The following is a 13,287-nucleotide window of genomic DNA, read 5'->3' on the forward strand; positions in this document are numbered from 1 at the left end:
AGCACAAAGCCATTGACAAGATCTCTCTCTGCTGGTTTGAAGCTCACACTACACAAAAGTGACTTGTGATGAACACTGTAGTTCAAAGGGGGTCTGTCATCCCATTGTATATTTGCCAGGATTTGAAGAGAAAAATGTAGGAAGAATTTTTTTCATAGTTATACCTCAATTTTTTAAACATCCTTTAAAAATTTTTGTTTTTATGTAATCTATGACATTGTTAAAGTAAAAGATGCTCAATATTTGAAAAGAAAAGGAAGACAATTACAACAATTCTAATTTTGAGAAATAAGTTTCCTTATTCACATATTAGGATTTTCTCCCCAAGGAATATTAGAAATAGATATATTTCACTTCGGTGAAGGAAATAGGATTTTCCTCCTTAAGCATTGATTAAATTATGCTCTTGGTCTTTTAAACATAAAGTTCAAGAAAGTACTAGTTTGATAAGAAAGATAATTCATATAAGAAAAGGGTTTGAGAATTTTAAAGATTATAATATTTCTTTCCCTTAATTTTAGCCACTTGTAGGAGACTTAATAAACATTTCAGACTTTACAAAGATTTACTCTTTCTTTAAATATTTTTTTAAAATGACATTTCCCGGAGGGTTTTTCTTCTCCTCCTAACTCTAGTCTGGAGAAATGTTTCCTAAATAATGAGTTCTCCTTCAAATGAGCATGGGCAACAATCCACAGTATTTTCTTCTTTAGGCATTTAAAGACTTTGAGAAGGCCTGTTAGCTAAGATGCTTTTAACTTTAATTCCATATTTTCCAGATATGTTTGATAACAGAATCTTTTACGTTTTTGGAAAGTACTTTTCCATGAAATATACTTTGAGAAATACTCTTTTGTATTATAAATATAGTACACATACATTGTTTTATATAAAATATGGAAAACACACACGAAAGAGAAAAAAATAGCTTTTCAGAGAGAACCTCTCCTAAATGTTCGTGTGTTTCCATCCGTTTTTTTTCCATTTACCAATTATGTATATATGTCATTTTATATATTTTTTTACTTGATATCATAAAGTAAGCATTTTCTCATTCAAGGCAGAATTCTAAGAATTATTTTAATTATTGCATAATGTTTCAGCGTATTATATTAAAATTAATCATTTCCTCTTTGCTGTATATTTAATAGGTGTTTCTAATTTTGCACTATTATAAATTATACTGTGGCAAATGAATACCTTTATACATTGTATTTTTCATATTTCAGATTATTTCCTTCTAATAGATTCCCAGAAGTTATTGTGTCAAAGGACATGATCTTTTTTCAGGGCTTTTAACCAACAAATACCATTTTCCAAAAGAGCTGTATTAATATATAGTTCTTCCCCAATACTGGAAGAAGAATACATTTAGAAGTATTCACAAGCATTGTGTATTAACATTAACAAAATCTGTACACAGTTGTTAAGGAAAAGGTGGTATATTTTTATATTTTGTTTCTTGAGAGTTAGTAACAATTGCTTTTTAAAACTAGTGTCTTTGTTATTCATCTGTTTTATAGATTTCATTTGTTATGTATGCTAAATTACCTGAACCACAGTAGTCGTAGTCTCATAAGAATATGTAATTAAATATAAGATTTTTGTAGCTTACTGATCTTTTAAAGTGTAACTAGTACACGTTATAGATTTTTTTTTTTTTTTTGAAATGGAGCTTCACTCTTGTCACCCAGGCTGGAGTGCAGTGGCACCATCTCGGCTCACTGCAACTTCCACCTCCCAGGTTCAAGCGATTTTCCTGCCTCAGCCTCCTGAGTAGTTGGGATTACAAGCGCCTGCCCCCATGCCTGGCTAATTTTTGTATTTTTAGTAGAGATAGGGTTTTGCCATGTTGGCCAGGCTTTTCTTGAACACTTGACCTCAGGTGATCCACCTGCCTCAGCCTCCCAAAGTGCTGGGATTGCAGACGTGAGCCACCACACCTGGCCTAGATTTTATATACATATACTGTGTGTTATAAATGTTTTTCCCAGTTTTTTTAATGTAATGTGGATAATTTGATTTCTTCTGTTTACTTCAGTAAGCAAATAGCACACTAAGATGAAGACCATTTAAGCAGAAGTTTCAAAATTTATGTGGCCAAAATTATGAGCTTCTATAAATATTCAAACAGAAGTCAGACAACCCCCTGATTAGCATATAATAAAGTAACTCTAAGGAACCTTCTTTTTTAAGTTTCAAATGATTTTTGACTCATTTGGTGGTTAAACTAGAAGAACCAATTTTTATTGCATCTAATGTCAGTTATTTTATCTGACATTTAATTATAAGCCAGTCCATTTTTTTTTTCTCTGCAAAAAGGTGTTTGCGATTTTAATGTGTAATGGACTCAACCTAGGGATTTTGAAGGCATGTTGCCCCTCTTTCCCTGCTTGCTTGTCTTAGTTCATGTCATTGCACTTCTGAGACTTTATCAGAAGGCAAGCAGGATAAACATTCAAATTTTAGATTTAGATTTTTATGTGTGAATTGAAAATTTCCAGTAGTATTTTTATAGAGCTTTCAGTTAGTAAAATATATTGGGACTCATTTTATGATTTCTCAACAAAATAAAAGGTTAGACTCCAAAATTAATGAAAACTAATCATTCTAATGCTTTTGTTATTGCTAACACTCTAAATTAGCCTGACACCTATAAAAAACTAAGGGGTTTGTTTTTAGAAACATAGAATATATTCATTTTATCTAAGTTTAGTAGCCCAATGACTGTTAAACATCATGTCCTGTTTTTACAAATTGCTTTTATTTTACAAGAAGCACCCCTTGCACCTTGGGGTGCAGATGGAAAATGGATACCATCATCCCTATTGGCACACTTTCTGTAATGTCTTGGTGGTTTTAATGAGTAGATCCTTGTCTTACTATGAAATTTCACTGTGAAAGGAGGATTCCACTGTTCTTTACTTGAACTTGTTTCCTTTGCTCCTTATAATAACCCTACAAGCTAAAAGAGAAATTGTCTATTAAATAGTACACATGGAAGGTTAGGCAACTTCACAGAGTGTAATCTGTATTGCAGTAACTGAATATTAACATCCATTACTACCTCTCATTAGGTTAGCCAATTCTCAGTGCTTGCCATAGCTAACCAAATTAACTGTTTTTGGAAAATTCAGTTGCTAAAAATGTTGATCAGAGTTCATTATTAGGTGATGCTCATAGAAACCGAATATCCTGTGCTAGTGTATTCTGTTTGTGATCTGTTGTCTTTAAAGTAAAACAAGCTCATGGTTTATAGCTTAAAATTATCATCACTTAGTATTTACCTGCTATGCTTCTATTTCTTGAATTCTGTGCTTGATGTGTTATCTTCCAGCTGGTGTGGTATGAAAGGAATCAAATTGCTACTGGCATATTAAACGTAACATATACCTTAACACTAAGTAAATAGGCTTTAAAACGTTAGAGGCTTTCCCAGTCATTTAGTTCCTGTCCTTGAATACAACCAGTATATTGTTATATTTAACAATTGTGGACCTCAGCTCCATCTTAAGTAATTTACCTACACTTCTTTTGAGGTTTCTTCTCTGAAAAATTAGGATAACGATAGCTTTTACTTGGGTATAGTTAAGATTATAAGAGATAATTTCTCCAAATTAATTATTGTTACTGTTGAGCCCATGCTAACCAAAGGCACAATAATAACATAATACAAAAGCATATATTTAAAATAAAAATTAATTTGAATTTGGAAATATATACATAAATTTTTGTCTTTTTCTTCACTCTCTCTTTTACATACTCATCACTGATGACCTATTACATTCCAGACTCTATGCTGATACATATACAGATGGGACATGGTCATTGCCTTTACTGAAATTATAGCCTAGTAGAAGAACTTACAGTTTACTTTTAGCAAAATAAATGTATTAACTTGCATAAACACTTAAGAATAGGAATACAGAATAAATATTCATTCATTGACCCAATTCAACCAGAATGTATTCAGCATCTTCACAGAGACCCAATATCCTGTGGATGTTGTTCATGGATGTTAGGAGAAAAGACAGATACTATTGGAGATAGGAGTCAGATTAGATGGTTGAGGAGCCACTCAAAGATCAGAAGGTCATGTTTATTATACTTTACCCTTTTAGATGGGGGATAGCCTTAACGATTAAACATGGGTGCACTCACAAACAGGATTGATGTTTGTCATTCCTCAGTTGAATGCGTAGAGAACCAGAGACTGCTATTGAATACCTAGTGTGTAAAATGTTGAATCTTGCAGCATTTGATTTACACGAACAAATTGGAAGATTGTGAATAGTAAAAACTATGAATTATGAAACTATAAATTCCAATGATTCAGTATATTAAGGCTTATAATAGTAAAAATTCCATTAAGAAGTCTGCAAGTTTATAAAAATTCATTTTTTTTTTCTTTTTCTTTCTTTTTTCCCCAGAGCATCTGCTACACCCAAGCCTGAGCCGGTTCCTGTTCAAAAGGTATGTTTCTAAGCTAGCATCCAGGGTATCATTTGATTGTCCTTGCTGAGCTACTGTAATTCCCATTTCTGTCTCAGACCATACTGACATTCATTTAATTTATAGTCTCAGTGCAATTTTCCTTGTAGTTCTTTTCCTTCAGGGATGAGGAGGAAAATGGAGATCAGCACATACCATTTGTAATTATACATGTTATAAAACATTATTTCCAAAGCCATATATTACAATAACTTATGTCAGATTTCCTACATTTCTGTTCATTTTGATGTGCCCATCTTTATCAATATCCATATATTTTCTAAAGAGAATAAATAAGTGGTTACTGAAAATTATTATCACAATAAGTCTTTAATAACATTTTATTAATAAGTGCTTAATTACATTTCAGAGTATTCTTAGGTTATTGGCAAGTATCCATTTTCTTGCATATATGTCTTCAAAATAATTTCAAACTACTATTCATATATATCTGTTTTATGCTTCTGGGTGCTTTCTCCCTAATTTTGTTTGTGCCCATTTATTGAACTACTCATTATACAGATTGAGCATCCCTAATTAGAAAATCCAAAATGCTCCAAAATCCCAAACTTTCTGTGTACTGACATGCTCACATGACCATTGGAGCATTTCAGATTTTGGATTCTTGGATTAGGGATGCTCCTGCATTCTACAAAGATTCAAAAATCTGAGAATATCTGAAATCTGAATGCTTCTGGTCCCAAGCTGTCTACACAAGGGATACTCAACCTGTATTGATTCGTGTGGGCACTAAGCTACTTATTCTTCTCAATTAGTTTTCTTCTTTCTGTAAGATGAATTGAGGCTGCGCACGGTGGCTCACGCCCGTAATCCCAGCACTTTGGGAGGCCGAGGCGGGCGGATCACGAGGTCAGGAGTTTGAGACCAGCCTGGCTAACACAGTGAAACCCCGTCTCTACTAAAAATATGAAAAAATTAGCCGGGCATGGTGGCACGCACCTGTAGTCCCAGCTAGCCAGGAGGCTGAGGTGGGAGAATCGCTTGAACCTGGAAGGTGGAAATTGCAGTGAGCTGAGATCTCACCACTGTACTCCAGCCTCAGCGACAGAGCAAGACTCCATCTCAAAAAAAAAGGATGAATTGAGATTACCTTTTTTCTTAAAATTAAACAGAGAACCACCATTCTGTGATTTTTCAAAAATTTGATTGATTTTCTTTTGATATGGTAGGGTAGAGTAGGGATTTATTCTTGATCCGAAGTCTAATGCTCTACCTTGGAGTTATCCCCGCTCCTGGGATTTATTCTTGAATGTTGTAGAAGCTTAGTCTGATTTTAACTTTAAATATGTTTTAGAATAAGGATTTGCAAATACAAATTCTGGTAATTTTAGGAGGAGCTGACCTTTCTTACTAGTTGTTTTTTCTTTGGCTGCTGACAATGAGGAAATCTTGAAGATTTTTTTTTTCTTCATGTAACTATTAGATATTTATTTTGGAAAAGGAAAAGAATTTTATTCTATCTCTGAATTGTATCTTAAAACATTCAGAGAGAGAAACGGAGGTGGATTACAGGAAAGAAATGATTTTGTTTTGTTTATTTGCTTGCTTTTTAAAGTTTTTTTTTCACATTCTTTAAGATTATTAATTAGAGCTTGCACATTACTGAGTTAGGTGAAACTTATTCCCTGTTGTTTCTTTTGTTTTGTTTTGTTTTTGTTCGTTTTGTTTTTTAACTTAAAGAGTTATAAATGTGCTGATTCTCCTGCATGAAACAAATAATTCCACTCTGGAGAGAAATTAAACATGTTTGAAAAATGGAACTATGGGCTTTGAAAGATGGAAAGATGGGCTTTGGATATTTTAAAATAAAAAACCACCTCAGTTAGCAATGCTTTTTTTATCGTAGGGTATTTAAAATTTTTTTCTTTGGAGTATACCTAGGTTGAAACTGATGATGGGCTTTATGCTTTCTGATAGTTTTCCTGCTGTATTTCCGAAATATTTTGAAACTACTTTCATTTTTATTTTTAAAAATTATACTTAGTGTGTGCATCTGTGTTATGCATGTTGGGACTAGTTAGCATGCATGCTGTGCTTTATCAGCCCATTGTTTTTATTTGGAAATGTGATGTTTGAGCTGCTAACCTGATTGTGTTTGTCTTTTAAAAAATCAGCTCTGTGTTCTTTTTAGTGAAATATATTTTGCATGTGTTTGGTGTGGTTTTGTGTATGTTTATTTTTGTTTTACATAGGGAGAACCTAAAGAAGTAGTTAAACCTGTGCCCATTACATCTCCTGCTGTGTCCAAAGTCACTTCCACAAACAACATGGCCTACAATAAGGCACCACGGCCTTTTGGTTCTGTGTCTTCACCAAAAGTCACATCCATCCCATCACCATCGTCTGCCTTCACCCCAGCCCATGCGACCACTTCATCACATGCTTCCCCTTCACCCGTGGCTGCCGTCACTCCTCCCCTGTTTGCTGCATCTGGACTGCATGCTAATGCCAATCTTAGTGCTGACCAGTCTCCATCTGCACTGAGCGCTGGTAAAACTGCAGTTAATGTCCCACGGCAGCCCACAGTCACCAGCGTGTGTTCCGAGACTTCTCAGGAGCTAGCAGAGGGACAGAGAAGAGGATCCCAGGGTGACAGTAAACAGCAAAATGGGTAGGTGGCTAAGGGTGCTTTCTGCTCTTACCAGAACTCTTCTTTCAGGTAATTTCCAGGAAATAATCTACATTCCCCTCCCCCAAAACCAGCTTTCTTTGAAGGGAGATGAAGTGTTATTTGCCTCATTAACATATGGCTTTTATATACATAGGGTACTTTCTGCAAAGCAATTATCACTTATTCAAAACCTACTTGTGCATTTTGACATGTTCTGAACCATGTAACATCTCTGTAACTCATTTTCTGCAAGTCCTGACACAGCATTGAGCAGCTGGCAGTTATAATGCAAGGCAAATCTTGAATCTTTCTTCCTCAATTTTTTCATCCTTTTAAACAGGCCACCAAAAGTTCAAACAGTGATTACAGTTGTTGTCACCTTATGCAGCTCATCCTAAGGAGAGGGTAAATCATGAATTTGTAAGTGATTTTTTTTCTAGAAAGTGATCTTAGGAAAACCAGTCTACTTTTGACTCATGTCTATATATGAAGCATTAGCTTAGAGCAGAGAGCTAACAACATTGTTTTCAGATAAGTTTAAGTTAGAATTTATTCTTTAAAAGCAGACAGTAATGAAACAAGGCATGCTTAGAAAGCATTAGAAGCAAATTATAAAATTATAAAAATACAATGAATATAAAAATTATATTCATTGTAAAGGTTTTTTAAAATGAGTAAATTTAAACTATTGGACACTAAATATATAATGTTAGCAGAACATTTTGAAAATCTGTTTCATATTGTTTTTCCCTTTCGGGGGTATGTATTTATTTAAAAAATTGGTTGAAGTTATTAACTTATTTGAACTACACATAGTTATAAGATCACACGTCTCTCTTTCAGCAACCTTTAATTATTTGTTTATTTATTTTTTTAACACTTCCAGTTCAAATGTAATGTTATCAGATAGGAATTTATGTTGAGGAGCAAGGATTTAAGTTGGCCATGAGAGGTCATGTACAGTATCTTTTTAAAAAATAATTCTTTTCTATAATATAATCCTACTTGCAAAGTAAAAACTAAAGAAGGAAAGAGAGAAAATAATGATGGTCTTTCTGTTCCTTTTGGAATTCAGGGGTGATACTCTAAGGCAGTCATTTATTTAAAATCATTTTGATCAGATTTATTGTGACAAAAATGTACCTTAAAAGGAAAACAAAGGAAAATAGTCTACAGGCCTGATGATTTTTACCAATGCCAGTTCCCAGGAAAATATAATTAAAATAATTGTGTGGATAGGTCCATTCTCTGAGATAATCCCTTCCAAATGTTAATTCCTGTAATGAAGAGGCTGTGCTTTCTGTAGCACTGCTGCCATGGCAACTTTGGGGCTTTGAAAGAGAAGGTGGCAAAACTCCAGGCTGCTGCTGAGAGAAGGGAGAGCAGGAGCTCTGGAAGAACAGCTCCTGGGCTGTACATACGGTCTCGAGGTTGTGGGTGGCTTTCTAAAGTCCTCTCTCTCTCTCTCTCTCTCTCTCTCTCTCTCTGTATATATATATATATATAGTCCTCTCTCTCTCTCTCTATATATATATATAGAGAGAGAGATTTAAATATATACTTATATATATTTAAATATATATATATTTAGAGAGAGAAAGAGAGAGGAAAACTAGTATCCTTCAAAACAGAATGTTATTTTTTCTTTCATGTGAGGAAGAGAAACAGTACGGAGTGTTCAGGTGTAATTTTTTTTTTTTTAAGTATGTTTAAGACAATATATTTTCGAGTAATCAGGGTAGATACCCTGCAAAGAAAGATGCTGTCTGTTAAATGCAAACCACACAGAAGACTAAAACAGAAGTTTATTACGTTTATTAAATTCCAAGTTCAGTAGAAAAACATCCATTGAAGGAAGTGTCTTAACTAAAATCTTTTCTACTAGCACTTCTTGAAATCTCATAAAAAACTCTTCTTAATGGAAAGTTGTAGAGTTAAAAGCAAACTGAGGTTATGGAAAAGTACTGCTTTTAAAACATCTGAAAATACCAAGCTTAAGTTTTGTGTTTTGTAAGCACGGCTTTGGTGATAAAACTTGAAATGATTTAAAGCTTATTATTTTTAAACTGAAACTAGGCAGTATTATAGAGCCTTTATGATGGCTTCTTAATCAATTGACCATGTTTATTAAGCACATGCCTGCTGTCCAGCACTGTGCAAAATTCAGGAGAAAAGAGATTACTACATATTTTGCATCATTTTCAGGCAAGTTACTGCTTTGCATTTGCAAACTGCATATATTTAAAAATAGCTTGATTTTAAAATGTCTAGATGTTAGGACAATAAAAACTTGATTACTCTGAAACTAAAGTGTGTTGTCTGTGAAACTCTGAGACACATTCATTGGTAGTGCCCTTTCTCTCACAATATTTAGATTGTAGAAATAAAAATAAATTACATGCTTTACTAGTCAGTGATGTGTCATTTTGAAGAGTGGGTGTTCTGTGCTGTTAATGGATGCATTTTTTGCATAAGTTGTGAAACTTTTTCTGGAGTCAGTGTCAAACTTGTTACTATTATATTTCCCAGATTTTTATAATGTTGCAAAATACCTACAACAAAACTCTTTTAAAGTCGAGAGTTGTTACTTAATATTAGTTACTTTTTAATTAAAAAAAAAATACATACCAATGACCAAAAATGGTAAGAGTTCAGAAGGATGTAAAGTTAAATGCTTAGGTTGTCTTTTTCCTCAAAGCACCAGGAGGACTATCAGTTTTTAGTTTTTAAGCTAATTTGATAGCTATTCCACACAGATTTGTATAACATTGATAAACATAAGACATAAACAGATGCGTATTAATGAAGCATCATTACTAAGAAATAATTAGATGTTCATCCTAATAGCATGAAATCTGTACATAATGTTGATATTTTTAGAATATTTTAAATTAATAGTATGTAAGCATTCCTGTTTCTTCCTATGAGTAAGGATTAAGGCATGTTAAGAAACTTTAAACCTTTCTTCTATATGTACAAATTATTGGTCATGACTGGCTGCTTTCTTTACTACTCTCCTTACTCTACTAAGAGCAAAGTGGGACTTTATATTTCAAACTGGAAGGATTGCTGTTTTGCATCAAGTAGTTTAAGTGATTTACGTTTTCCTTTTCCATATATCCTTGCATTATAATGTGCCGCTGCTTTCAAGAGGTAAGTCTTTTAGTCTGTTATAATAATTTTAATTTTGTTGGACTGAAATTTCTTCTAACAGCTCCTGTGTGGTATTTTGAAGAACCTGGCCTTGGAAGATTAAAAAAATAATGATAGTGTAGTAATATTTTAAAATACTTTTCTCTTTGCAGAAAACACAAGTGACAAAGTTAGTATCCACATTACTGGAGAGGAAATATGGTGATTTATATATGAGTAAACAGCATGAATGCCTGATTTTTGCAAAATTAAGTTAAATTTTGCAAAAGAGCCATAATTTAGAATAACCACATTTAGTATTTTCAGTAAGCTTGGTTTGTATTGCTATGTTGTGGTGAATTGCTTTATAGTAGTAAATAGTAGTGTTTAACATAAGTCATAAAATGTGTGTGGGTTTTGCTATGTATTGGCTTAAAAGAAACAGTGCTTGGGAGAATGTAATTTATATTAGTCGAGACTGGTAGAACACAAAGACAGAAGAGAAAGCATAAACATTTATACAACTAGTGAATAACATGTAAAACTGAGTTGATGTCCAAATCAGTGTCAAAAGCCAATGGTAAGGTCTCTTAAGAACTTTTATGATTTTTCTAGAGATTTTTAATTCAATGTTGCTGACGGGTTCAGACCTCTATAGGTACAGTTGTGTGTCAGTGGATAGTAGAAAGTCCACATACTTTTGAAATTTGTTAAGAGAGATAAATACCAACTGATTAAATGTCACTATTGGTGTAGATGTTGGGAATCACTATGGTATAACTTTCAAACCTCACTTTTGTGTTCCATTGGTATTGACACTACACTGGCTGATGATTACTAGCTTTAAAAATAGGTAAAAATCGGCCGGGCGCAGTGGCTCAAGCCTGTAATCCCAGCACTTTGGGAGGCCGAGACGGGCAGATCACAAGGTCAGGAGATCGAGACCATCCTGGCTAACACGGTGAAACCCCGTCTCTACTAAAAAATACAAAAACCTAGCTGGGCGAGGTGGCGGACGTCTGTAGTCCCAGCTACTCGGGAGGCTGAGGCAGGAGAATGGCGTGAACCCAGGAGGCGGAGCTTGCAGTGAGCTGAGATCCGGCCACTGCACTCCAGTCTGGGCGACAAAGCGAGACTCTGTCTCAACAACAACAACAACAAAAAATAGGTAAAAATCACATTAGATAAGAACCTAAAATAATTTTTACTAGTTAACTTATAGTTATTCTGAACGTGTACTAAATTTTTTTTTTTTTTACCATCATCCTATAAAGTAGAATTGGACATACGAAGTATCTCTCCTGGGACACATCCAAGAGAATCAACTACTGAATTATCAGAGCAACTTCATTCCAGTGTGGCTATGGTCTCACTAATTGAACAGTTTTACGTTTTATATATATAGGAGTATTGCATACCAGTGTAAACATCCCCAAACCCTGTTCTATTTTATGTCCATTTAAAGTTAATTCTTCTGGATGGAGATTTAGGCTAGTTACTAGATTCCAGTGTAAAAATGTTTGACTTGTAAAGGGGGAGAATGGGATTTGGAAAAACAAGCATTTAGGTTAGATAGAATTTTTTTAAATTCAAGATTAAGATTCATTAATCTGTTAGGTATTACTATGCATTGTTCTAGGTGTTTCTAAATGCATTATGTGATTTGGTTCTCTAAACTCTGATGCCAAGAGATTACATACTTTTCTCAAGTCACACATCTTATAAGTAATAGAGCTAAGATTTGAGCCTAGGTCTTTTGAAGCCAAATTTTGATGTGTGTTTCCCTATGTCACCTGCTTGTGATTGGGCTTATTTCTGTCACTTTGGATTCGTATTTATTCTTAATGATTATAGAATTGAATTGAAGCTATATGAATCAGTTGATGTACATATACTACAATTGGGTTAGATACTCCCCCCCCCTTTTTTTTTTGAGCAGTTGGGTAATCTTTTCCAACAGTAAACCTGTATTTGTGTAGTTTTCAAAGTGTCTTCAAATATGCTAAACATCAACCCTTAGAGGAAGTCTGAAACACAGAGAAATTGTCATTGATTTCACTGTTGAGGAAAATGAGGCTTCTGTAGATTGCAGTTTGCCCAGGGCATGGGGGAAAGTGAGCAGCACAGCCAGAATGAGAAACCAGATCACCTGACTATCATGTTAGCACATTTGCCACTGCTGTGTATTTTGGACTGTTCCATTTGGGCATTTTTTCTAAAATATGTAAAAATATTTGTTTGGCATACTCAAATTGTCACCTTTAGGTTGAAATCAGTCAACCCTGCACTTGCTGCCCCTCCACCACACCATTGAACAGTTACCCCCACTTAATTTCACATTAATATAAAACATTTTTCCTAAACTTTAAAATGTTTAAATATACATCTAAAACTCAACTCTGTTCAGGATGAGATTATTTTGCAAACCTATTTCCCTGCTACTTAAAATAACAAGGCAGAGGAGAGAATACTGTGCATTGTGGCTACAGAAGAGTAAATGCAAGCAAACTATTGAGATCAACTTTATCCTGCATCTCACACTCACTCAGTGTAACTCAACCCTCTCTTGAGTTTATGAAACTGATTTTGATATGTGGAAATATAGCAACACTGACCAGCCTTAGCATTAAAACTGGTAGGCAGTTTTTCTTACTATGTTTGTAGTGAATTGTCACTTACTCTGACTAAACGTCATTGCAGAATTGAAAAATGCTACAGTGTGTTATTTGGCAAACTATACAGTTTATACTTTAGTCTTTTCTATCCCTACTGTAATATGAATGTGTTGTTAATGATTCTGTACTGAAAAGATAGGCTATGTGAATGAATTATGTTTTGAGGTTCTCCTGCTTCAGGTGTTACTAACTTAGTTCCTTTACCATGTCTTACCAGACATGCCTTCTGGGCAATAATTGTGTCACTGATAATGCAGAACTATGGAATTCCCACAAATCACTTCTAAAGTTACTGGAACTTGCTTGTGAATGAGGGTGGTATTAATGAGGGACAGGAGAGAGTAAGAAAATTGAGTG

At 34.2% G+C, this 13,287-nt stretch overlaps 1 protein-coding gene across 23 annotated transcripts in view; it reads left to right on the forward strand.

Moving 5' to 3' along the window:
• LOC102132539 (PDZ and LIM domain protein 5) overlaps window positions 1–13,287 on the forward strand; it is a 216,903-nt gene that overhangs the window by 113,361 nt on the left and 90,255 nt on the right. For 13 of the 23 annotated variants that reach the window (XM_065545244.1, XM_074040164.1, XM_074040169.1 and 10 more), the window contains exons 4-5: window positions 4,431–4,473; window positions 6,705–7,123. In XM_065545244.1, the coding sequence (XP_065401316.1) occupies window positions 4,431–4,473; window positions 6,705–7,123 (462 nt within the window). Of the gene's footprint in view, window positions 1–4,430; window positions 4,474–6,704; window positions 7,124–10,428; window positions 10,446–13,287 lie in introns of all 23 variants that reach the window. The other 10 variants (XM_074040167.1, XM_005555458.4, XM_005555464.4 and 7 more) reach the window with 2 other exon arrangements.

Source organism: Macaca fascicularis, chromosome 5 (genome assembly GCF_037993035.2).
Source record: "Macaca fascicularis isolate 582-1 chromosome 5, T2T-MFA8v1.1".
NCBI lineage: Eukaryota > Metazoa > Chordata > Mammalia > Primates > Cercopithecidae > Macaca > Macaca fascicularis.